Source organism: Microcaecilia unicolor, chromosome 1 (genome assembly GCF_901765095.1).
Source record: "Microcaecilia unicolor chromosome 1, aMicUni1.1, whole genome shotgun sequence".
Classification (NCBI taxonomy): domain Eukaryota; kingdom Metazoa; phylum Chordata; class Amphibia; order Gymnophiona; family Siphonopidae; genus Microcaecilia; species Microcaecilia unicolor.
Window position 1 is genome coordinate 627,139,845 of NC_044031.1, and position 27,566 is coordinate 627,167,410.

At 44.9% G+C, this 27,566-nt stretch overlaps 1 protein-coding gene across 1 annotated transcript in view; it reads right to left on the reverse strand.

Annotated features, from left to right (window-relative positions):
- Positions 1-27,566, reverse strand: part of ADCK5 (aarF domain containing kinase 5) — a 186,032-nt gene that overhangs the window by 74,347 nt on the left and 84,119 nt on the right. Inside the window, exons 6-8 of the mRNA XM_030220653.1 lie at positions 18,992-19,132; positions 15,784-15,897; positions 11,024-11,155 (exon numbers count right to left, since the gene is read on the reverse strand). Of these exons, the coding sequence (XP_030076513.1) occupies positions 11,024-11,155; positions 15,784-15,897; positions 18,992-19,132 (387 nt within the window). The remainder of the gene's footprint in view (positions 1-11,023; positions 11,156-15,783; positions 15,898-18,991; positions 19,133-27,566) is intronic.

Here is a 27,566-nt window from a genome sequence, read left to right on the forward strand (position 1 = left end):
CCGTGCTCAGTCGGGGCACAGGGGCTCACTACTACCGGGTCATAACACCTAATCATTGTACCTCTATCCAGGAAATCTAGACTGCCCCCAATTTGATTGACTGCACTTTTTTGTCCTTTAGATTGTAAGCTCCTTTGAGCAGGGACTGTCCTTCTTTGTTAGATTGTACAGTGCTGCGTAACCCTGGTAGCGCTTTAGAAATGTTAAATAGTAGTAGTAGTGATGTCACAGACTGGGTGGAGCAAGCTCCCACGCCCAGTACTGCAGGAAAGAAAGTAGAGCAGATGACACTCACAAACACAGTACAAAGAACATGTCCAGGGCTCTCACGCTAGTCAGGCAAGCTGACACAGTCACACAGAAGCCTCTTAGATGGTAGATAGGTTTCCCTTATCCACTCTGTTAACCAAGGAACAGCATCTGATGTCACATACTGGCCAGACAAAGCTTCCATGCCCAGTACTGCGGGAAAGAAAGTACAGCAGATGACACTCACAAACACAACACAAAGAGCTGGTCCAGAGCTCTCACTCTGTTCAGGCAAGCATTCCATTTGCTACCTACTTTATATGCAAAAGTAGCTGAAAAAAAATCTTCTATAAACCGTCATCTTCAATGGTTCTGGGTAGTGTGAGGCTAAAAGACACCTAGACTCTGGCCATACATTTCTCACTGATAAATGAATAAGACCCGTTATGTAATTTGGAACACCACCATGCACAATTAAAAAAACTAAACAGCATAACTAAAAAGCAATCAGTGCAGTTGAAGGTGTGGTTCTATTAAAATTTGATACCTTAAATATTAAACATGCCGTAGTGTATCCTTACAGCCCATATAAACAATATTACAATAGTCGATATGAGCAAGCAGCAGTGTCTGTACAATCATTCTAAACACCTCAGCCTTAAAATTAGATCTAATACAACATAGTTTCCATAACACTCTAAAAACCTTCGTTGCTAATGCCTTTTTCAGATATATTGGGGAATGGAGAAAATATAGGACTGGAATGTAAAACTATGTTGACTGTGATGAGGATAAAGCAAATGTGCTAAACAAATGCTGCTCTTCAACGTTCACCAAAGAAAATCCTGGAGAAGGACCGTGGTCGGCTGCCGAGGGTATATATGGGTATGGAGTGGCTACTACACCATTCACAGAATAAAGCATTTATAAGCAGCTTGAAAATCTGGTAGTGGAGAAAGCTATGGGGCCAGATGGGATACATCCCAAGATACTGAGGGAACTCAGGTAAGTCCTGGTGGGACCTCTTAAGGATTTATTTAATAGATCTTTAGAGAGGGAGACGTTCCTCAGGACTGGAGGTGAGTGGACGTGGTCCCTCTTCACAAAAGCGGGGACAGGGAAGAAGTGGGAAACTGCAGGTCGGTAAGCCTCATGTCAGTGGTAGGAAAAATAATGGAGTCACTGCTGAAGGAAAGGATAGTTGACTTTGTAGAAACCAATGGGTTACAGGATCCAAGGCAACATGGCTTTAGCAAAGGAAAATCCTGCCAAACAAATCTGATTGATTTCTTTGACTAAGTGACCAAAGAACTGGATAAAGAACATGCGCTAGATGTAATCTACTTGGATTTCAGCAAAGCCTTTGATACAGTCCCTCACAGAAGACTTGTGAATAAACTGAGAGGACTTAACTTAGGACCCAAAGTGGTTAAATGGATTGGAAATGGTCAGACAACAGAGGGTGGTAGTAAATGGAATCTGATCAGAGGAAAGTGAGTAGTGGAGTGCCTCAGAGGTCGGTGCTGAGGCAGATTCTGTTTAATGTATTTGTGAGACACATTGCTGGAGGATTAGAAGGGAAAATTTGCCTTTTTGCGGATGACACGAAGATAGCCAATAGAGTGGATACCTTGGGAGCAACACTGAGAAGGTATCTCCAAACACTTGAAGAATGGTCAAGTGTCTGGCAGTTAAAACTTAATGCGAAGTGCAGTGATGTACTTGGGCTGCAAAAATCCAAAAGATATGTACCAAATAGCAGCAGAAAGATTAGAGCAGCAGAGAGATTGGTAAGCTAGGTTCAGGAGGAAAAGGACCTTCTAAGGATCCCAAGGCAGTGAAACATTGTGACAAGGCGGTGGTCGCAGCCAGGATGCAAGGCTGCATAGAGAGGGGTATAACCAGTAGAAGAAAGGAGGTGTTGATGTCCCTGTACAAGTCATTGGTCAGGTCCCACTTGGACTATAGTGTTCAGTTTTGGAAGCCATATCTTGCTAAAGATGTAAAAAGACTGGAAGCGGTTCAAAGAAAAGTGAATGAAATGATATGTGGTTTGCATAGCAATACGTATGAGGAGAGACTTGATGACCTGAACATGTATACCCTGGAGGAAAGGTATTAATCTGCAAACAAACCTTTTCCAGAAAAGGAAAGGTGATAGAACTAGAGGACATGAATTGAAGTTGAAGGGAGGCAACTCAGGAATAATATCAGGAAGTATTTTTTTTACCACAAGGTGGTGGATACTTGGAATACTCTCCCACAGCAATTGGTGGAGATGAAAACCATAGCAGAATTTTAAAATGCGTGGGATAAACATATAGGAATACTGTTTAGAAGGAATCAAGACAAAGAAGCTTAGCAGAGACTAGGTGGCAACACTGGTAATTGGGAAGTAAAGCCAGTACTGGGCAGACTTCTACGGTTTGTGCCATGATCATGGCTGGATAGATTTGGATGGACTGGAATGGAGCTTTTCAAGGGGTTCGATAACAACTTCAAAAGTTTTAGAACAAGGACTTATTTATTTATTTTATTTGGATTTTGCTCACACCTTTTTCAGTAGTAGCGTAAGGTGAGTGTTTCCCTGTCCCTGGAGGGCTCACAATCTAAGTTTGTACCTGAGGCAATGGAGGGTTAAGTGACTTGCCCAAGATCAGAAAGAGCAGCAGTGGGATCTGAACCAGGCACCTCTGGATGTCAAGACCGGTGCTCTAACCACGAGGCAACTCCTCCACAGTGCCGGGCAGACTTCTATGGTCTATGCCCTGAAAATGGCAAGGACAAATCAAGATCAGGTATATATATACGTGGTAGGTATATATATACGTGGTATCAATTCATACTTTATGTAATGAGTTATCTCCTCAGGCACACTGGATGGACTGTACAGGTCTTTATCTGCCATTATCTACTAGGTTACTATGCGGCTCATTTTCAAAGCACTTAGACTTACAAGGTTCCATAGGTTGCTATGGAATTTTGTAAGTCTAAGTGCTTTGAAAATACACCTCCACGTCACTATGAGGATCTTGGGTCGCAAAAATCCGAGGGAATGGTACAGTATAGGGGGTGAAGTACTTCAGTCTGTGAAGGAAGAGCAGGACTTGGGGGCGATTGTGTCTGATGACCTTAAAGCTTTCAAACAGGTAGAAAAAGCAACGGACAAAGCCAAAAGGATGCTTGGGTGCATAAAGAGAGGCATGACCAGCAGGAAAAAGGAGGTGATAGTGCCATTGTATAAGTCTCTGGTGAGGCCCCATTTGGAGTACTGCATGCAGTTCTGGAGACCGCATCTATGGAAAGATATAAACAGGATGGAGTCAGTCCAGAGGGCGGCTACAAAATTAGTAAGCGGTCTTGAATGTAAAAATTATAGGGACAGGCTTATGAACCTCAACATGTATACGCTGGAAGAGAGGAGGGAGAAAGGAGACATGATAGAAACGTTTAAATATCTCAAGGGCATTTATGTACAGGAAGAGAGCCTTTTCCAAATGAAGGAGAGCTCTGGAATGAGGGGGCATATGACAAAGTCAAGAGGGAATAGGCTTAGGAGTAACCTAAGGTAAAATTATGTATCATACCTGATAATTTTCTTTCCATTAATCATAGCTGATCAATCCATAGACTGGTGGGTTGTGTCCATCTACCAGCAGGTGGAGATAGAGAGCAAACTTTTGCCTCCCTATATGTGGTCATGTGCTGCCGGAAACTCCTCAGTATGTCGATATCAAAGCTCCATCCGCAGGACTCAGCACTTAGAGAATTACACCCACAAAGGGACACTCTGCCCAGCTCACCACCGCCGAAACGGGGGAGGGGAATTAACCCAGCTCATCCCCACACAAGTGGGGGAGGGGAATCCGTCCAGCTCATCCCCGCGGAGCGGGGGAGGGACACCACACCCGCCGATGCGGGGGGATCTGGCTTATCCTGCAACCGCAACCGCGGGAGGAGCTGACTGACCCTAACACCGCCGAAGCGGGAGGGGTACAAAGCTGCCCTACAGCCGCACGAAGCGGGAGGGAGTGCCGGCAGAATTTAAATCTCAATCCAGCCCCGTAAAACGGAGGGGAGAGGAATGCAGCAGCTCACTGTAACACAAACTCGTCTCAACTCTTGAAGAATCCAAGTGAAAAAACTTGAACACGAAGTCTTTCTGAAGTAACTGAAGACTAAACTTGAACCTGAAATGCAACCAGAATAAAAACAGTACAGATATCTGGGAGGGGCTATGGATTGATCAGCTATGATTAATGGAAAGAAAATTATCAGGTATGATACATAATTTTACCTTCCATATCATCAAGCTGATCAATCCATAGACTGGTGGGATGTACCGAAGCAGTACTCACCCAGGGCGGGACATTGAAATCCCTGACCGCAACACTGAAGCTCCAAACCGGGCCTCCGCCCGTGCAGCCACAGTCAAGCGGTAATGCTTGGAGAATGTATGAGCCGAAGCCCAAGTTGCCGCCTTGCATATCTCTTCCAAGGAGACGGACCCGGCCTCTGCCATCGAGGCCGCCTGAGCTCTAGTGGAGTGAGCCTTCAGCTGGATAGGCGGCACCTTCCCTGCGGCCACATAAGCCGCTGCAATGGCTTCCTGACCCATCTTGCCACTGTAGGCTTAGCAGCCTGCAGACCCTTACGAGGACCTGCAACAGGACAAACAGATGATCCGATTTCCGGAACTCATTGGTGACTTCCAAGTATCTGATGATGACCTCGTCTCACATCCAGATATTTAAGAGCAGAGTTACCCTCTGGATAGTCCTCCTACGGAAAGGAAGGGAGACAGAGCTGCTGATTCACATGGAAGCGAGAAACAATCTTGGGCAGGAAGGAAGGCACTGTGCGAATAGGTCACTCCTGCCTCATGTGAACTGCAGAAAGGGCTCTCGACATGAAGTGCCTGGAGCTCGGAAAACTCTTCTGGCTGAAGGATAGTAGCCACCAAAAAGGACTGCTTTCAAACGTCAGTTCTTTCAGAGATGCCCTCGACAAGGGTTCAAAGGCGGGCTTCTGCAATGCTCTTAGCACCAGGTTGAGATTCCGACGCAGGCACCACTGAGTGGCAGAGGGAGGGCGCAGGTGATTAACTCCTTGGAGAAAGCGCACACAATCTGTCTGCGAAGCCAGGGAAGCACCCTTCAGGCGGCCCCTGAAGCAAGCCAAGAGCCGCTACCTGGACTTTAAGGGAACTGAGCGACAGGCCTTTCTCCAGACCTTCTTGCAGGAACGCCAACACTGAAGAAATTGGAGCAGTGAAGGGAGAAAGTGAGCCTGCTTCACACCACGCTGCAAAGATACGCCAAACCCTGGCGTAAGCAGTAGAAGTAGAGCGCTTCCTCGCTCTCAGCATAGTGCGATGACCTTGTCTGAGAAGCCCCTTCTTCTCAGACGCTGCCGCTCAATAGCCAGGCCGTAAGACCAAAGGGGGAGGGATCCTCCATCACCACGGGACCCTGATGTAACAGGCCCTGCTCCACTGGCAGCCGCAGAGGATCGTCGACTGAGAGCCTGATCAAGTCCGCATACCAGGGACGTCTGAGCCAATCCGGACCCACCAGGATTACCCTGCCGGGATGCTTTGCCACCCGGTCTAGCACCCTGCCCAACATGGGCCAGGGCGGGAACACATAGAGAAGCTCCTGTGTCGGCCACTGTTGGAGAAGAGCATCTACTTTCAGGGATCGAGGGTCCCGCCCTCTGCTGAAAAAGCGCGGCACTAGGCAATTGGCCGATGACGCCATCAGATCTAGGCTCGGCTGGCCCCAGCGCTTCGTGATTTCCAAGAACGCCTGAGCAGATAGCTGCCACTCTCCGGGCTCCAAGGTATGGCGACTGAGAAAGTCCGCCTTGACATTCATGACTCCGGCATGTGGGCCGCTGACAGCTGCTCCAGGTTCGCTTCTGCCCACTGGCATAGATTCATAGCCTCCTTGGCTAGAGGGGCGCTCTTGGTACCTCCCTGACGGTTGACATAGGCCACAGCAGTGGCATTGTCCGACAGGACCCGTACCGGCTTCAACACCAGTACCGGGATGAACTCCAAAAGCGCCAACCGAATGGCTCTGAGTTCCAGAGGTTAATAGACCACTTTGCCTCTGCAGGAGACCAGAGCCCTGCCTGTCCTTCCAAGCAGTGGGCTCCCCAGCCCGACAAAGAGGCGTCCGTCAGGACGACAATCCACTCCGGGGTCACCAAGGCATTCCCGCAGACAACCTTGTCTGTCTGCATCAACCAGCTCAGCGCCTTGCGCACTGCTGGGTCCAATGGGAAGGCGCACAGCATAATCCTCCGACATCGGAGTCCGCGCTGCAGCAGAGATTGTTGTAGTGGTCTCATATGAGCCCTGCCCAGGCACTACTTCCATCGTGGCCGTCAAGAGCCCAACAGCTGCACATAGTCCCAAGCCCGAAGAGGAGAGGCTACTAGGAACTGGTCCACCTGAGCCTGAAGCTTGACAATCCGATTGTCTGGCAGGAACACTCTGCCCACTTGGGTGTCGAACTCCCAGATACTCCAGGGACTGAGTCGGGCGCAGCTGGCTTTTCTCCCAGTTGATGATCCATCCCAGGGAGCTCAAAAGAGCAACTACCCGGTCCACAGCTTTGCCGCACTCTGCATAAGAGGGGGCTCGGATCAACCAGTCGTCCAGATAAGGATGGACTTGTACTCCTTCCTTTCGCAGGAAGGCGCGATGACCACCATTACTTGGAAAAGGTCCGCGGAGCAGTAGCCAACCCGAACAGGAGGGCTCTGAACTGGAAGTGTCGGCCCAGGACTGCAAAACGCAGAAAGCGTTGATGAGGAGGCCAGATGGGAATATGCAAGTACGCTTCCTTGATGTCCAAGGATGCCAGGTACTCCCTGCCTTCACTGCCGCTATAACAGAGCGGGAGAGTCTCCATGCGAAAGTGCCGCACTTTCAAGGCCCGATTGACCCCTTTGAGGTCGAGGATAGGCCGGACAGAACCTCCTTTCTTTGGTACCACAAAGTAAATGGAGTAACGCCCCTTGCCAAGCTGACTTTCTGGCACCGAAGACCGCACCCAGGCGGATCAGATTGTCCAAAGTCGGCTGGCACGCCACAGCTGTTGACCGGAGACTTGCAGGGAGAGAGTACAAACCCGTCTCTTAAGGGTCGGCAGAACCTCTAGCTTGTAGCCGTCTTCTGATGACTTCCAGCACCCAAGCGTCTGAAGTTTATTGTGGTCCACTCGCCCAGAAACGAGGACAGCCGTCCTCCAATCTGCACTGGGGGCGTGGACCAAGGCCCCGTCATTGGGTACGAGACCCTGGGGGAGGACCGGAGGGAGCACCTCCGGGACGGCGGTCCTCTGCGAAAGGAATGCTGCTTGGGGGAGAAATTCCTCTTAAAGGAAGAGGGGGCAGAGGAACCCGACCTGCCCGGGCGGTACCGACGGGCTTCCTGAAACCGTCCTCTGGAGGTACCGGGACGAGTACTAGCCTGAGCCCTGACCTCTGGTAACTTCTTGCCCTTAGACGTGCCGAGATCGGTCACGATTTTGTCCAGCTCGACCCCAAAGAGCAGCTTGCCTTTAAAGGCAATCTAGCCAGCGGGATTTAGAGGCGTGGTCAGCAGACCAATGTTTCAGCCAAAGCCACCACCGCGCAGAGATTGTCTGAGCCATGCTTTGGCTGAGGCCCTCAAGACATCATACAGCAAGTCTGCCAAATAGGCTAAGCCCGATTCCAGGGCCGGCCAATCAGCCCTCAAGGAATGATCCGAGGGGGAAGCCCGCTGCACCATCGTCAGGCACGCCCTGGCCACATAGGAGCCACAAACTGAGGCCTGCAAACTTAAAGCAGCCGCCTCAAAGGACGACCTTAAGGCCGCCTCCAATCTTCTGTCTTGGGCGTCCTTTAGGGCCGTGCCACCTTCCACCGCAACGCCGTTTTCTTAGTCACCGCAGTGATTAAAGAATCCACGGTAGGCCACAGATAGGCCTCACGTTCACTTTCAGTCAAAGGATAGAGGCGGGACATAGCCCTAGCCACTTTAAGGCTCGCTTCAGGGACATCCCATTGAGCCGAAATTAAGGTGTGCATGGCATCATGCACGTGGAAGGTTCTAGGCGGGCGCTTCGTCCCCAGCATAATGGCAGAGCCAACAGGGGCTGAGGGAGAGACGTCCTCCGGAGAGGAAATCTTCAAAGTGTCCATGGCCTGTATCAACAGGTTGGCAAATCCTCTGAGCTAAAAGCCGCGCTGCAGAGGGGTCATCCGCTCCATCCGAGCGGGGATCCGTCTCCTCCAAGGAATCCGCAAAGGAACGTTGGGAGAACTCAGATACGCTGCCCTCATCTACATCGAAGGAGACAAAGTCCTCCAAGGCCTGGGAATCAACCCGAGGGCGTTTACCTCTGGGAACCTCAACCTCTTTACCAGACGAGGGAGCAGGGGCAGCGTTTTGCATAAGGAAGGCCTGATGCAGCAGCAAAACAAACTCGGGGGAGAAACCCCCCAGACTGTGCACTTCCGCAGCCTGGTCTACAGCCCTAGACGCACACCTCAACCGGCGCTCGCAAGAGGCGGGGGGAGAGGACATGCTGCGCATCCAAAATGGCGTCCGGCGCGACACTCCGCGAAGGAGCCGCGCGGGAAGAACGGCGCTTAACTTTAGCCGCTTTTGTGCCGTCGCCCAAATTAAGGGCGTTTCATGGCATTGTCTCCAACCTCAAGGGCGGCCCAAGAAGAAGCCGTCCGAGCCGCGTGGCCGGCCAAGATGGCGGAGGCGAGGAGCGGGGGATGGGCGTTTATGGCGGGGAAAACCGCCACGCCGGAGGAAGGACCGGGACATTGATCGGTCACGAAACTGTCACCCAACAAGGGCGAATCAGGCTTTAAGACCCCCGCATCCCCTCTAGAAGCGCTCAAGCGATCCGGGGAGCGACTCTTTGCGCCCTCGCCCTCCGACGCCATATGCCACGAGGAGAAGAATCGGGGAACCCCCTGCCCGCTATAAAAAGGTAAAAATTACCTGCTTGCCGCTCCGAGCTGTAACGACCTGGTGTCCCAGTGAGTAGCTGCAATAAACGTTTAAATAAACGTCGAAATAAACGCCTTTAAGGACGTTCAAAATTTTTTTTTTTTTTTTTTTTTAACGGAGCCAGCGGGAGGGAGGAGAAAAGGAGGGACCTGGCACCACCAGGTTTGCACTTGCTCAAAAGAGCCCTCAACCCCAGGCACTCAACAAAACCTAAGAATTAGGCTTGGAGGCCTAGCCAGAGCTGCTGCTGTGTGTGACCACCACCTGCTGAGATAGAGAACATACTGAGGAGTTTCCGGCAGCACATGACCACATATAGGGAGGCAAAAGTTTGCTCTCTATCTCCACCTGCTGGTAGATGGACACAACCCACCAGTCTATGGATTGATCAGCTTGATGATATGGAAGGAAGTATTACTTCACAGAAAGGGTGGTGGAGGCGTGGAATGGCCTCCCAGTGGAGGTGGTGGAGTCGAGGACTGTTCCAGAATTTTAAAAGGCATGGGATAAGCATGTGGAATCACTTAGGAACAGGTAGAATTGGGGGTTACAGAGGATGGGCAGACTGGATGGGTCATATGGCCTTTATCTGCCGTCATGTTTCTATGTTTCTACTGACGCTTTCTGAAAATCCAGATACATCGTATTACTTGGTTGGCTTATTTTTACTGATGCTTCCTGAAAATCCAGGTACATCGTATTAATTGGCTCATCTTTACTGACGCTTCCTTAAAATCCAGATACATCTTTACTGACACTTTGTTACATTGTATTAAATGGCTATCTTTTCTGACATTGTCTGAAAATCTAGATACATTGTATTAAATGGCTCATCTTTATTGATGCTTCCTGAAAATCCAGATACATCGTATTAATTGGCTCATCTTTGTTAAAGCCCATGCCGACTCTCTCCCATGAAGCCACGTTTATCTATACTGCTAGCAATTTGTTAAAAATAGCTTCTACAGTTTTGCTCTGCAGCAGTGTCAGGTTGATATGTCTATAATTTCTTTCATTTTTAACAATCTGAAAAGGAATTCCATCTAGGTGTCCTTATCGAATACTAGCATATGCCAATTTTGGTGTGTCTAACATTTAGCAGGTAGCAGAAGGTGGTGGAAGAGTGGGTGCCTAAATGACCTAGTATTATATGGGAGCCCCACCAATGCTCTGCCTGTGTACTATGGAAGCAAAGTAGGTATTTTCAGAAAGTTCTTAGGTGCCCTGCTAGTATTACATGGGTACCTACATGCAAAACTGCTATTATTCTAAAAAGTATAAAAGATTAGGCATTCGATATACCATTTTCTACAGTACAAAGTGGTTTACATATATTATGTATAGGTACTTTCTCTGTTCCTAGTGGGTTCACAATCTGCCTGGGGCAATGAAGGATTAAGTGACTTGCCCAGTACCACAAGGAGCTGCAGCTGAAACTGAACCCGATTCCTGAAGTTTATAGAACTGCCTTTTTTGCTGTTGGGGTTCTTTCAGAACTCTTGGGATTAATACCATCCAGTCCTGGTGATTTGTTACTCTTTAATTTATCAATTTGATCTGTTACATCTTCTATATTTACAGCAATTTGCCAAATCGTCACCATCAAAGAAATTTTCTGGTGTGCTCTCTAGCGTTGCCATTAAGAGCCTAGAAGGCAATAGTGAGAAAAACAACCTGTCAGAGGCCCAGCAGCAAGTTGCACTGTGATAAGAGGGTACAACTTATGAAAGGCTGGATAGCAGTGGGACTTACCTTACTTGTTCGTTCCCAGTACACCTTGGGCACTACGATATATTTAAAATGTTTCAGTTCCCTGGCACAGCGCTCTGAATTCCGTCCCTCATTCTCAAAGTCGAGCTCCTGAGCCAATGTTCCTTTTAAATCCTGAAAAGAAGCCCACCAGAAAGAGAGAAATGAGATGTATGAGGGTGACAGCAGCAATCTGCATACCGCTGGAACAAGAAAGGTCTGCTGAGACATTCTCTCATATTCAGATCTTCCAGGACTGATGTAGGGCAGAAAGATCTCTTCTACGTCATGCATAAAAGAGGGGATACAATTCATATCCCACTGAGGCACATCTCACACACAGATCTATTTGAGCTAGACCCCTTCTCTGCCCTTTTACATAAACACCTGTTAACTACAAAATTATTATTCAGTGGTTTTCATCTGTCCCTTTTCCTCTCTTTCTCCCAGGCTTTCATTCCCTCATCACTTCTATTGGACAGAGACACACCATCTCCTCCTCAGCATCCTCCTCACACTCCACATGGCTGTCATTATTTACAAGGCTCCCTTATACCTTGCACCAGACACTCAGAATGGCAGGAGAGGAGTGAGAATGGCAAGAAGTGGCAAAACGGATGGCTGCTGAGTGATTTGGTTATTGGGGCAAAGAGAAAGTGCATGGGTGAAAGCTTTAAAATACATTGCAAGACTAGCACATACATGGAAGACAGCTGAATTGTAGGGTTCATACTAAACTTGTTGGTAGAATGAAGGAATGGAAAGGAGGGGTGGGATGGGGGAGGCGATCAGAGGGTAGACCTGTGGAGACTTGGCAGGGTTCATCTTCCTCCAGGATGAGTTGCTGGAGCAAGAGATACTAAGTCATCGGTTCCAGAGAGATTAAGGGATTGTAAGGTCAAGAGGGTGGGCCCAAGGGAAAAGAGAGTAAGGAACAGCATAGAATGCAATCCAAGAGCTACCAAGGCCCCACTGTGTGGAAGAAGTATGAAACTAGCAGCAGATGGCTGGTGATCTAAGAGTGGTTTATCAGTGTGAAGGGGATGAACTCGATGCTGAGAAGCAGATGCTTCTAAAGTAGCAGTCTGTCAAAAAGACTATACATGCTTGGTGCAAGAAATGTGCTTGCTGAAGAAAGATAAGAAGCGGTTGCACTTTGAGCTTTCCCACAATCTTAGCTTCCAACAGGGGAGAGGAAAGACAAGAGGGAAGTTTCTTTGGTTGCTGCTTAAATGGAGGATTCAATTTAAAAATGTATCACTTGTTTACAGTGTTTTAAATAAGGATTTACCTTTGCTCCTCATTTCATCTTTTCAGTTATATCAGCCATTTTGCCATTTTGCTCTGCAGACAAACTGTTGTTGACTGCGATATCATTCCTTTTGGTGAGACTGAATGCTTATAGTTTGTCTATTTTTTTTTAATTACTGGTGTCATAATTTGGAATTCTTTCCCTCTGGAGTAAATGTCCTTACTTATGTTTTAGGAAATATTTGAAAGCTTATTTGTTTGCAAGAGCTTCTGAGTGAGGCCTTTAAGGAAGAATTTTGACTGTCAGGCTCTAATGGGTATGGGTAGAGTTTTTGTTGGGTGGTTTTGTTTATTGTGTATGAACACTGTTATTTGTTTTGTTTTATGTTACATAATGGATGATACTACGTATGTGAATTTGTGAGCTGCTAGTGAATTTATTGGAACAGATGAGACCAGAAGTGCAGTTTCTTGAACTACAGGTCTCTTTCAGTTTTGATGACATACAATAGAGTGTGTTTTATGTCCCCAACATGAACCAGAAGGGTTTTTATCTTTGTCAAAGAGCTGGAGGGTAAAATTATCACCCTATGAGAAGGGAAGTGGATTTTAGAAAGGAACTTTAATCTTACATGAATGTTTTGCTTATCTGCAACTGCATCCCCTCTTAATTTCAGCTTGCTTTAAGAAGGACTTTGAGAGGGAAATGACATGCTTTGAGCTGTTAATGGAAAGACAGTTCTATAAACTTGGAGTGGAGGAGTAGCCTAATGGTTAGTGCAGTGGGCTGAGAACCTGGGGAACTGGGTTCAATTTCTGCTGCAGCTCCTTGTGATACTGGGCAACTAACTTAATCCTCCACTGCCCCAGGCAGATTGCAAGCTCACTAGGAACAAAGAAAGTACCTAACCCTAGGGATATTAGCTGAAATAGACATTTTACATATGACCCCCCCCCCCCCCCCCCCCCCCCCCCACACACACACACACCTCATCTCTCAAAGTTTTCCTCAGGTCCCTTTCTCAGCTGTGGTTAAACTTGAGTTCCCCCCCCCTCCCACTGCCTCACAGGTTAAAAAAAAAAGTGCCTGACATGGGGTGTTTGGAAGGCTGAAGAGAAGATCGTCAATACCAGTGGATTACAAATTTGGCGGTTTATTATCGCGGCCGGAGAGAAATAACTCTCAGTGTGGATTACAAATACCACAAAGACTGAGTTTGCAGACCTGAGATTTAGAATTATGGCTTAAAAATGGGAGTAAAATTGTTGGTACCGACCCAGTACAAGTTTGAAATTTCCTGCCCAGTAAAAGATCGCTCAAACAGACCCAAGAAATCCCACCAGAACTATGAGTACCTAAGAAAGGGTGGAAGAGAGTGCTGAATCATGGTGGTGGTTCTCACACTTGGGGGAAAAGGGGGAGGAACTCAGTGGGCTCACCCCAGAGGATAAGGAAGAATACCGAGCTCAGATAGCGGTTTTGACGCTGCACCTGGATATTGTCAAGTACAAGCTCAATGCCCTACAGGAAAGTGGTCACAGCTCCATTAGAATGGGGGTCCAGGAGGGCTCGACATGCACTCATTGGGACAGTTCGTCCCCAGTGTGCCTCTGTTACCAAGAATGCGGTAAGGGGTGGTATAAGGAGGAGAGTGCATCTACCCTCGCTGCAGAGATTTCAGAGGCTGAGGAGGAGAGCAAGGAAGACCAGTCTACAAAGGTGGCTGAGGCAACAGCCGTGAGTTTCTTGGGGGAAGATCCTGAGGGGATAGTAGCAGCTGACCCGGAACAGCCTCAGCCAGAGAGTCTGCAGATCAGTTCGGGATCTGGAGGTCCGAACTCACCAGAAATACTGAATAAAAAATGGGGAGGCAATGGCGCTATAGGATCAGGTGCCAGCATTTCCCCCGACGTCATCATTGTGGGTGGCCTGGAAGGCATCCTGGACCAGATGCCTGGGCAAGGTCAGATAAGGAATAGGACTATGGAGAAAAAATCTGCAGTTCCAACGGAGTTCCACCTGAAGTGAGAGTGGTGGCTGATATAGGTGAGTCTCTGGAGGGAACTGGAGAGAGACCCTGGGCCATGCTGGTCACCGAGGAAGGACAGAACACTTCACAGAAAGTATCAAATACTTAAACAGGCCTTCCCAAGCCTACCACCATGCTGGAGCACCTGTGCTTGGCTACTGGGGAAATGGACTGAGATATCCCCGTGACATTGGCAACTGAGAGGGGGGGACAGATGGAGGTGAACTGCCTGCTCAGGAGCCTCCACAGCAGCATAGTCTCAACTGGTTATTGGCTGGAAAATCCACAAATGCGGGAGAAGCCGTGGATTGATTGAGGCTTGGCGAACACCATGTAAGTCACATTGAGCCCGCAAATAGGTGGGAAAATATGGGGTACAAATACATAAGTAACATAGTAACATAGTAGATGACGGCAGAAAAAGACCTGCACGGTCCATCTAGTCTGCCCACGATAAACTCATATGTGTATACCTTACCTTGATTTGTACCTGTCTTTTTCAGGGCACAGACCGTATAAGTCTGTCCAGCAGTATTTCCCGCCTCCCAACCACCAGTCCCACCTCCCATCACCGGCTCCGGCACAGACCCCGTATAAGTCTGCCCTCCCCCATCCTAGCCTCTCAATCACCAACCCCTCTTCCCCCCGCCAAATGCAACAAACAAATAAATAAAAAATCTCTCTCAGCTTTCTGAAAAGATTACTCATACTCACACAAAGCCTTGGTAAACCAAGAAACCAAATGGTTTTTTACAAACAGTAATGGATCTCTAAAAGGTGCTACATTGGTTAAAGAACTTTCTAGCAATGCTAAATAGTAGTAGTAGTAGTAGTAAAGTGAACTATCAATCAATTCCCAGGAAAAGATCTAAAACGTTTTCCAACTGTAGCATAAGCAGCCATAATTCTTTTTATCAATCCAATTTCTCTCTTACTCTTTACTTGCTTAGTAAAAGGAGAATGATAGGAGGACACTCTGAAAGGTTAAAAATAATGCTCTGACACACAGTGGAAAGAGGGATTTGATCAAAACATAGATTAAAATTATCTAATATAAATATGTAATGAAAATAAATATTCAAAGTTAAAAACAATTCTACTAAATCAGACAAATCAGTTAAGAGACCAGGAGGACAGTAAACAAGGCAAACAAATAACTAAAGAATAATAAAAGACCTTCTAACTGGTCCACTATCTGATGACATACTGGTAAACGTTTTAGTGAAAATTGAAAACATAACCATACCTTGAAGCAGAGCAATCCTGCAATTTCCAAATGTAGTATTTAGAACAACATTGCATCTGGGTCAGAAACCCAAACACTCAGTCACATGCCGATATGAGAGTAACAAACCAGCTTGAAAATTAATAAAGGTTTGCCCCTAATGGATCTCACATTAACCAACATGAATGAAAGTCACTTATCATCATCACGGACTTGAACAAATGAGCCCAATGGGGCATAATAAACATCTCTCATACCTTTAAAACCCAACTGAACCCAAAATCTGGATGCATGAACTCGATAATCTGTAAAAGTAGCTCCAGTGTCCAAATATCACCATCGAACCGATCCCTTAAGTCGATGTACTGCACCTGGGAAAAGAAAGCAGGGCAACAGTAAGTTTATGCACCACAACTAGTGGTGCCAATCTATTTAATTTTACTTGCAATTGTTTGGTTGGGGTTTTTTTTTGTTTTTTTTATACAATTAAAATAATTTTCCAACTATGACCATTTTTCAGATGAGACAATCTCATAAACATTATTCATACCTTGGTCTCAACTAGATTGGAGAGGGGTTGGATGGGATTGTGTGTATGTTGTTTGTATATGATTATATGACTCTTTTTAGGACGTTATGGAGACGGGAATTGAAATGTCTAGGTTGGGATGTACACAATTCCCCCTGTAGTTTACAAAGGCTCTGAAGCCTCTTGTAAAATACATGTAAGGATGTGCAGCGCTGCATGTGTATTTACCTGCATGTCCAGTGAGGATCAGCAGTTTTAAAAAGCTACATGGAGGGAACAAGCAGGGTCCTGTTCTTCCCCATTTGTGCGTAAGAACAGCATTTTAAAATTGCTTCTCTCAACAATATTCCTCCTGTGCCACCAGCACCTCTTGCCAAAACTTCACATCAAGAAGGTCCCCCCAACACCTCCCCTGACATCAAGAAGAAACATCACTCCTAACCTAAAAGTGTACATCAAGATCCTTTGACTGACCTCATCTCTTATCTGCACCCTTCTCCTCCACTGCTAACTCCAGACTCCATTCCTTTTATCTTGCTGCACCATATGCCTGGAATAAATTTCCTGAGCTGGTACATCAAGCTCCATCTCTGGCCGTCTTCAAATCTAGGCTAAAAGCCCACCTTTTTGATGCTGCTTTTAACTCCTAACCCTTACTCACTTGTTCAGTACCCATGTCTGTTTTATCATTCCCACCTTAGTAATTCCCTTATTTGTCCTGTTTGTCTGTCCTAATTTGATTGTAAGCTCTATCAAGCAGAGACTGTCTCTTCATGTCCAGTGTACAACGCTGCGTATGTCTAGTAGTGCTATAGAAATGATTAGCAATAGTAGTAGCAGTAGTACCTCCTGATCCCACCTCCAGCTCTTACCAGGGATCCCTGGTGGTCTAGCCTTATTAGGCAGCTTGACTCCTAGTGGTAGTAGCAGAAGATTATCACTAGGGGTCATGGACATCCTGTTGAACAGAGGCCTGAATGGAGCAGGAGTGACCAAGGAACTCTCCTGCTTCTACCAGACCACAAGGGGCTCCTGGTAAGAGCCAGGGATGGAATCGAGGGGGGAGTGAGGGAGACTTGATGTCCAGGGAGGGGAAGGGAGACATATGTTGTTGTAGGGGGTGAGAATGTTAGCCTTTGCATCTGCCACTTATAATTACTCTCAGGGAAGGGGTAAAGTTCTATATCCTAAATTTTTGACCACCAGATGTATTTCCCTTGGAGAAGGGCTGACAAAAGCACATTAGGAATGGAGCAGATATCAAACCGTTCATTAGAAAGTGATTATGAACAACTTAATAAACTAAAAGTGGATATACTATGGGGTCAGATAAGATACATCCTGTCATAATGAGAGAGCTCCAAGAGGTTCTGGCAGGTCCTCTAAAGGATGTATTTAACAGATTCCTGGAAATGAAGGAGGTTTCACTGGACTGGAGAAGGGCTGGTGGGGTTCTTCTTCAAAAAAGTGGTAACAGAGAAGAAGTGGGAAACCACAGGGCAGCAAGCTTTTCCATGGTGGTAGGAAAGTAATGGAAATGCTGCTGAAGGAAAGGATAGTGAAGTTTCTAGAGTCCAATGGGTTGCAAAATCCAAGGCAACATGATTTTACCAAAGAAAGATGATGCTTAATGAATCTGATTGAATTCTTTAACTGAGTGACCTGAAATCTAGATCAAAGGCATGCACTGATATGGACTACTTAGATTTCAGCAAAGCCTTTCATAAACAGTTCCTCTTAGGAGGATCGTGAATAAACTAAGCTGCCTGGGAATGGGTCCCAAGGTGGTGAACTGGATCAGAAATTGATTGACTGACAGATGACAAAGCATATTGGTCAACGAAATTCACTCACAAAATGTACTGGAGTGCCTCTGGGATCAACCCTGGGACTGATTCAGTTCAATGTCTTTGTGGGAGATATTGTCAAAACCTCAGAAGGAAAAGTTTGCTTTTCTGCAGACAACACAAAAATTTGCAACAAAGTGGACACTCCAAACAGAGTAGACAACACAAGAAAGGAACTACAAAAATTAGACAGCTTATTTTCAATTCAAGTAGCACGACTTTGGAATTCCCTTACCTATGGATATAAACAAGTGTTACCACTTCTATTTGGAAATGTTTAAAGACTTCTATGTATGAGTATTAATAATCTTGTGATTATTGGTCTTAAGGAGTCTGGTTTTAAGGAGTTTTTAAGTATAATATATCCAGTATAATAATTGTCGATTTTTAACTTGTAGTTTCCTCTTCATGAGAAGAGTTTTATCTTGAATATGTAAACCACCGAGAAATCCATTATGGATTAATGAGAAGTATATAAGGTATAAATAGCATAGCATAGCAGGTGCTGGACAGCACAGGGACATAGAGGAATGATAGATTGTGGACACAGGAAGAATAAATGTCAAAAGGAAAGGACATTCTAGAAAAGAAAAAAAAGCAGAGAAAAGCAGAAAAGACACACTGGGATGAATGTATTTTCTTCTGAATATATTAATCATAATAAGTCAGCTTTGGGAAACATGCATCTCTGATCTTGCATTTCAGTTTCTATTTCCATTATAGATTTGGATTTACCGAGATAGATTTTCTACAGGTCAGTTTGCTTTTTGCACGGTTCATTTACTGGAGCTTTGAAGGTATTCCTGCACCCCAATCCTCACTACATTGGGGGCCCATTTTAATTTTTCCACCTGGGCCCATTCAGTCCTAGGTACACCACTGAAGCACCTGAAAAAAAGGTGCAAGACTTTAAAAGAGCACACAGAAAGAGCAGGTACCCAGGAAATGCTACACGAGCACATGACAGCAAATGCAACGGAAAACACTCTCAGAGCACATAAGAGCTTACAAGGCAGCAACTGTGGAAAATCAGAGCTAAAGCAAGCAGATTAGAGGGCTGAAAGTTATTCTGCCTCTTGTTGTACTCACCTTCACTGCGACAGGTGTGCCATCCTCCAATGTTGCTTTGTGTACCTGAGCCAGACTCGCAGCAGCTACTGGTTGGTAATCAAACTCCTTAAAAAGCTGGGATGCTGTTTTGTGAAAGTCTTCCAGAAAAAGTTCATCAATCTGCAGAGGAAAGCACTCAGCTTAGAAGAGAGAAGTTAGGTAACTATATAGCCCCTCCACCCTGTGTCCTTCCCCAAAGACTAAGTGCTGCACATCATCCTTTCAGCAGTAGAAAGAGTCAAACTAGCAGCGAGAGTACACTAAACTGATTGCTTAGTCACAAGCAGTAGGGTGACACGTGGAAACAAAAACATCTTCTATCAACTTTTCAGGGGGTTGTGTGTCCATATAACAGCATAGTCACAAACACACTTCTCTATACTGGTCCTTAAATCACCTTGTTGGGGGTAGGGGATGAGAGTTTTAACAGCAGTACTGTTAACACACACTCCTCCTCATATCCTCTCTGGGGATGAAAGGGTATGGAACAACAATGAAAGGGTGTGGAACCACAATGAAATAGTTCAAACTTTTGTTTTGAACGGTCCCACATAATAATCATCCATCCCGAGGTTTTTATAGCTAATATTGTAAGGGATGGGGGAATCTTTCAATGCCAGGATATCTTTTAAGCATCTGTTAATATGTGTCCCAGCTTGGGACCTATCCACTGGAATAGTGGTGGGCCAAGTTACATAGCTTAAACAGCTGAAAAGCACTGACTAGGCCTGATAACCAGCTAATGGCTTTATAGCTGAGAGCCTGCAAGAGCAGGACTGCTTGGTGAGTCTTATTGAAACCTGGTACAACTTTCAAATTGAGTGTAACACTTAAGATGTAGAAATTAATGACAAAATGGTAAAAAGCTTGGTTCTTAAAATGGAGTCTGTCTTTATAAAATGGCTCCCAGTATCACAAGATAGAAAGACATAGATCTCTCTCAGTATTAGGAAAGAGGTTTTAAAAGTGTTGAAATTGGCACTATGAAGAAATCTTTGAGAGGAGGGGCAGGTGGGCACCTGACCTGCGGTTAAGTATGAAGAAAGATTAGAAAAAAAGTCTCTCTCCAATTGACTTGTATGGGGAAGAAATACTATATAAGAAATGCAGAGCTGAGCTAAAATCGGATTCTTTCCCCACCGAAATCTCTGAAGGCGAAGCTCTGGCCGGTTGAACCCAGGATCTGTCTGATGTTTGTACCAAATTGAAGTCCTGATTTGGGTGAGAATAAAAGACTATTTCTTTCACTAAACTGCTTCAGTCCCTGTTTCAATCTATTCTCTCTCCTCCACCTGTTTCACAGAATACTACACACACAAGTAAGATTCTTTCTCACTCACATAGATTTCATGTGGGAACATAAATGGCCAAGATTCACTTAGATCCAGATAGACAGAAAGCTGTGGTCATGGGAATTAGATTTGAACTGCGCCTTCTGTCACCCCCCCTACGCCTCCATGACCGGAGGCGCTCCTTAGAACCCCGAGACATAACACCATGGAATGGGGTGTCACTGGAATTCAGGGAGGGAGTGATTAACAAGATTTTAGAAGAACAAGCCCTCTGTACACCTCCGTGGGCAAGGGTCCTGCGGGGGTCTAGAGAGGGGTAGATAAAAACACATCATAGGTAATTTTTGTTTCATTTTGGGAAATATGCCGTATTATAATCTAAAGGTTGACTCTCTAATTTTAGAAAAACAATAATTTTGGTTTTTAAAGATTGTCCTAATGTGGCCTCCTTCAAGAGACTCCTATAAATCATGCAATCTGATTACTGGGCTAGCTTCAAAGGGTTTATTTGAAGCAGTCTCCCTTACAATACAAACTACATAGAAAGGAAAGGTCCCCACTTAACTTTCTTTCTGAGAAGTTCTGAGAGAGAGGACATTCTCTGGTAAGTGACATTATTTTGCTCTGTACTTGGTAATTTAAAGATTGGGTTTAAAAGAGGAATTGTAGGATATTTATAAACATAGTTAGAATTTTAAAAAAAAGCAGCAAACTTTATTAGCTAGTCCATACCCTATCCCCCATAATTTAAAACTTGAATTTTCTGCCGTAGCATTAACAGATAGACTCTAGAATGAACAGCAGGGCCTAGTTCCAGAGTTTAATTTTATGCTGACTGAAGAAATAATTTCTCTGATTTATTTTAATTTTACTACTTTGTAGAATCATTGTGTGCTCCCTAATCCTAGTATTTTTGGAAAGAGTAAAAGTGATTCACCCTCTACCCATTCCACTCCATTCATTATTTTATAGATCTCTATCATATCCTCCCCTCAGCCGATTTTCTCCAAGCTGTAGAGCCCTAGCCGCTTTAGCCTTCCTCATAGGGAAGTCATCGGAGCCCTTTATCACTTCCGTCCGCCCTTCTCTGTACCTTTTCTAATTCCACTATATATCTTTTTTGAGATGTGGTGACCAGAATTGCACACAGTATTCATGGAGCGATACAAAGGCATTATAATGTCCTCATTTTTGTTTTTCATTTCTTTCCTAATAATACCTAACATTCTATTTGCTTTCTTAGCTGCCGCCGCACACTGCCCAGAGAGTTTCAATGTACCATCAACGATAACACCTAGATCCCTTTCCTGGTCTGTAACTTCTAGTGTGGAACCTTGCATCACATAGCTATGGTTCGGGTTCTTTTTTCCCACATGCATCACTTTGCACTTGCTCACATTAATCATCATCTGCCATTTGGATGCCCAGTCTCCAAGTCTTGTAAGATCCTCTGGTAATTTTTCATAATCCTCTTGCAATTTAACAACTTTGAATAACTTCTTGTGTCGTCAGCAAATTTAATTACCTCACCATTTACTCCCATCTCTAGATCATTTATAGATCATCACACTACCTTGTTAAAAAGCAGCGGTCCCAGCACAGACCCCTGGGGAACCCCACAATCTACCCTTCTCCATTAAGAATACTGACAATTTAACCCTACTCTCTGTTTTCTATCTTTTAACCAGTTTTTAATCCACAATAGAACACTACTAATCTTTTACCTCTTAAAATTATGCCTCATACCAAACGGAAAGGGACAGTGAGGTTAGTGCCCCCGCCTTCCTCAACCTCGTCCCCAATCCAGCCGAGTTTTGCAGCACTTCTTTGCCGGGACCTCCCAGGTATTGAGGGGAGCGGATCCCATAGTAAGGGAATCTGGAAAAGCGGAGCCCTTAAGAGATGAGACATCCCTCTCCCCTCCTTTGATGTCACAGATTCCTCCGTGCCCTGCGTTAGCAGCTTCGCTAGAGGGAACACGGAACTCCACCGGAAGTGTGACAGAGGTGGAACCCAGCGGGGGACTAGCATTGCTACAGAAGTCGCTGAGATCTGAGGCCCAAGAAACGCTTGGAGATTCAGAGAAAATTCCGGAGGCTAATCTAGAAAGGATTTGGCTGATGTTAATCAAAATGGACTCAACCCTGCAGAAATCTTAAGGTGAAGTAAATGCTCTTTATACTACATTTGAAGATTTAAAAAATACAGTGGACTGAGTTAAAGAGGAATTACACAGCTGCAAAAAGATGATGAACAGTTTCAAGAATTTAAAGCTACTGTAGCTAAGGATAATCTGGATATTCGTAGAAAAATTGATCAGCTAGAGAATTTCAACAGATGTTTGAATCTGCACCTTCTGAATTTTCCCAAGCTCCCTGGGACTAGTCCACTGGAACTATTCAGAAGATACTTAACAGAAAGCTATACCTCCAATAAATAAGATTTTCTATTTACCTAGTAGCTCCAGGGGGGAAGAAGGAGAAATAAGGGGCGCAGAAAATGTGATGTGAATAATATATCTGCCATACTGGAACAGTCTTTGGAAAATATAACAGAGGGCTACACTCTTAGTTTCCTTTATTTTTGAACCTATGAAACCGAGGAAGGTGGAATTGGGGGGATCCTTTTTTGTCGCCTACCCTTGTAAATGCATTGTTCGGTTGGGTCAGATGAAATATGTTTTCTTTTCTCCTGATCAACTGAAATCCTTTCTAGATTTAAAACAACTAAAATAACGTCTGTTTAAATTGTGTTGGAGGATAATGCACGTAGCCTTAATTAAGTTATAATTATTTTTCTTTGTAATCTTCTCTAATTCATTAACGCCCTCACTTAGTGTGTGGTCTAAGAAAGCGAAATAATTGTGATTTAAAAGTGAACTAATATTCTTTGATTTTTTTCTTTTGCACTCATCTTCCTTTTACTTTTCTTATATCTTAATATTACCTTGCTGTATTTCAGTTGACAAGTGTACTCTTGTTAAAAGAATTTAAAATCAATAAATATAAAATAAAAAAAAGAACACTACTTCCTATCCCATGACTCCAATTTCTTCTGGAGTCTTTCACGAGGTACTTTGTCAAATGCCTTTTGAAAATCCAGATGATACACAATATCAACCGGTTCACCTTTATTCTATTCATAACTTATATTCCGCCATATCTCCAACAGGATTCATCGCGGTTTACAAGATAAGAAACTTCTCATTTAGATGGAATTACAAATCAACATTATATAATATCAAACAAGATGAGTATCAGAGAAGAGCTTTCAGTTATTTTCTAAACAATAAATAATATTGAACAGACCAAACTTGATACTAAATATTATTCCAAATTTGTACTCTTATTGGAAAAAATTAGTCAAGTACCCTTAATTTTAACCCCCTTAAAGCTTGGAAACAACAGAATTACAACAAACTGATCGACAACATTAAACAGTAAACATTAAAATTAAATATTTAGCAAGATGAACAGAATTTTGCCCTGACAAACTTTTAAAAATCATGCAAGCTATTTTAAACTTGATACGGAGATAAATTGGAAGCTAATGCAATTTCTCAAGAAGAGGGGTTACACTCTCAAATCTGCTGACTCGATAAATCAATCTCATAGTAGTATTTTGAAGCAGCTGCAATCTTCACAGCAATTTCATTGTCAGTCCTCCATACAGTGAATCACCATAGTCTAAGTATGGTAAGAGGACTGACTGAGCAATGCTGTGAAAACATTTCACACTTAAACTAGATCTAATTGCTCTTAATTGACATAGTCGGAAATTAAACTTTTTTTTACCAATGCTGCGATTTGCTCCTCAAAGAATAGTTTACAGTCTAGTATAAACCCCAAAATCTTTGAACCATTAGAAATATGTAAGGTTTCACCTGTAAATAACCTTAGAAATTTGGGGGATAATATATTATAATCCCTGAACCAAATAATGCTGGTCTTTTGTTTATTCAGCTTTAAAAAAATTAGCAGTGGCCCATGAATCAATTACGTTTATTCACCCCTTCAAAGAAATGTAATAGACTGGTAAGGCAAGATTTCCCTTCACTAAATCCATGTTGGCTTTGTCTCTTAATCCATGCTTATGAATATGCTCTAATTTTGTTCTTTATAGTAGTCTCTACCATTTTGCCCATCACCAATGTCAAAACAATTACTTAGGGCTAGGTTTATTAAGCGGCGCTATGGGTGCGTTAGCGTTTTTAACACACGTAAAAGGTGTACGCATGTTAAACGCTAAGGCGCCCATAGAAATGCATAGGCGCGTAAGCGTTTAATGCGCCTCAAATTTACAGGCGCGTTAAAAACGCTAACGCACCTTAGTAAACATACCCCTTAGTAAGTATAAATATATCCAAATATTATTGTATCTGTCACAATGTATTGTCCAACTCAACACCTTAACACAGACATGAATTCATGTTTCGCTATGTAGCAAATTCAAGGTCGGTCTCCATAAGGTTCACTCCCGCAGCATATTGAATTCTACCATGGGAGCAAACCTTATGGAGACCAATGTTGAAACAGCCAAATGGCGAAATATGAATTCATGTTGGTGTTAAGGTCTCCTGCTTAGATTTATATTAATTGAAAAACAGAAGAAAATCAAAGCAAAATAAAGGTAAGTACAATGCTTAAAATTATTATGGTACAAACTGGATCAATGAAGATTTACAGTTTGTCCAGTTGCCATGGAGCCTTCCTGAGTTGAGCAATATATTCTGATAGATCCAACAATATTTAGGTATATTCATGCTTACTAATAGGATCTTCTACTGAGCCGTGGTAGCGTTTTTGGCATGCGTTAAAAATAAGTGTGCGCTAAACATTAGAGACACCCATATATTCCTATGGACGTCTCTAGCATTTAGCATGCGCTAAAAACGATATTGTGGATTAGTAAAAGACTCCCTTACAGCATCTTGTTTCCCTTCCTCCTGTTTCCACCTCTGCTGGATCTGTGCTAACACAAAGTGAAGTCGCAAAGCAGAGTTAAGACGCGCGGGACCGCAGTCCTCTCTGTGCCGCTACAGATTCCTCTGCTGATCCTGGATGAGGGAAAGGTGAGTAGTGGAGTGCCTCAGGGATCAGTGCTGAGGCTGATTCTGTTCAATATATTTGTGAGTGACATTGCCAAAGGGCTAGAAGGTAAAGTTTGCCTTTTTGCAAATGATACTAAAATTTGTAACAGAGTGGACACCAGGGAGGGAGGGGAAACATGAAAAAGGATCTGCAGAAGCTAGAAGAATTGTCTAAGGTTTGGCAATTGAAATTCAATGCGAAGAAATGCAAAGTGATGCACTTAGGGAGTAGAAATCCACAGGAGACGTATGTGTTAGGTGGTGAGAGTCTGATATGTACGGACGGGGAGAGGGATCTTGGGGTGATAGTATCTGAGGATCTGAAGGCCGTCGCTAGAAGGCCATAGCTAGAAGGTTGCTAGGCTGTATAGAGAGAGGTGTGACCAGCAGAAGAAAAGAGGTTTTAATGCCCCTGTATAAGTCGTTGGTGAGGCCCCACCTGGAGTATTGTGTTCAGTTTTGGAGGCCGTATCTTGCTAAGGATGTAAAAAGAATTGAAGCGGTGCAAAGAAAAGCTATGAGAATGGTATGGTATTTGCGTTACAAGACGTGAGGAGAGACTTGCGGACCTGAACATGTATACCCTGGAGGAAAGGAGAAACAGGGGTGATATGAAACAGACGTTCAAATATTTGAAAGGTATTAATCCGCAAATGAACCTTTTCCGGAGATGGGAAGGCGGTAGAACTAGAGGACATGAAATGAGATTGAAGGGGGGACAGACTCAAGAAAAATGTCAGGAAGTATTTTTTCACGGAGAGAGTGGTGGATACTTGGAATGTCCTCCCGCGGGAGGTGGTGGAGATGAAAACGGTAACGGAATTCAAACATGCGTGGGATAAACATAAAGGAATCCTGTTCAGAAGAAATGGATCCTCAGAAGCTTAGCCGAGATTGGGTGGCAGAGCCGGTGGTTGGAGGCGGGGCTAGTGCTGGGCAGACTTCTACGGTCTGTGCCCTGAAAATGGCAGATACAAATCAAGGTAAGGCATACACAAAAAGTAGCACATATGAGTTTATCTTGTTGGGCAGACTGGATGGACCGTGCAGATCTTTTTCTGCCGTCATCTACTGTGTTATTATCAGGCTTATTTTCGAAAGTGATCGCCGGGCATCTTCCAACAAATCGGGAGATGGCCGGCGATCTCTCAAAAGCGGCGAAATCGGTATAGTCGAAAGCTGCTTTTTTGACACCATCGATGCTTTCCTGTCGCCGAGCCGGCGGCGTAGCAAACGGGGGACATGGGCAGGCATGGGCGTGGCTACCAGATGGCCGGCTTTCGCAGATAATGGAAAAAAAAAAGCGGCGTTAATCAGTATTTCGCCGGGTTTACTTGGTCCTTATACTTTCACGACCAAGCCTCGAAAAGGTGCCCAACTGACCAGATGATCACCGGAGGGAATGGGGGATGACCTCCCCATACTCCCCCAGTGGTCACCAACCCCCTCCCACACTAAAAAAATAAAAATAAAAACATTTTTTGCCAGCCTGTATGCCAGGCTCAAATGTCATACCCAGCTCCCTGACAGCAGTATGCAGGTCCCTGGAACAGTTTTTGTTGGTTGCAGTGGACTTCAGGCAGGCAGACCCAGGCCCATCCCCCCCCCTACCTGTTACACTTGTGGTGCTAAGTGTTGAGCCCTCCAAACCCCCCCAAAACCCACTGTACCCACATGTAGGTGCCCCCCTTCACCCATAAGGACTATGGTAGTGGTGTACAGTTGTGGGGAGTGGGTTTTGGGGGGGATTTGGGGGGCTCAGCACCCAAGGTAAGGAAGGGAGCTATGCACCTGGGAGCTATTTGTATATATTTTTTTTAATTTTTAGAAGTGCCCCCTAGGGTGCCCGGTTGGTGTCCTGGCATGTCAGGGGGACCAGTGCACTACAAATGCTGGCTCCTCCCACGACCAAATGCCTTGGATTTCGCCGGGTTTGAGATCGCCGGCATTTTTTTCCCATTATTGCTGAAAAACAAAACCGGCCATCTCAAACCCAGCGAACACTGGCATTTGGCCGGGCCAAACCATATTATCGAAAGAAAAGATGGCCGGCCATCTTTTGCGATAATACGGTTACAGCCAGCTGTTGCGCCGGCGATCTATTTCGCCGACGCCATTCGATTATTCCCCTCCACGTTAGAATTGTGGAAGGACCTGCATTTGTCAGTCGGTT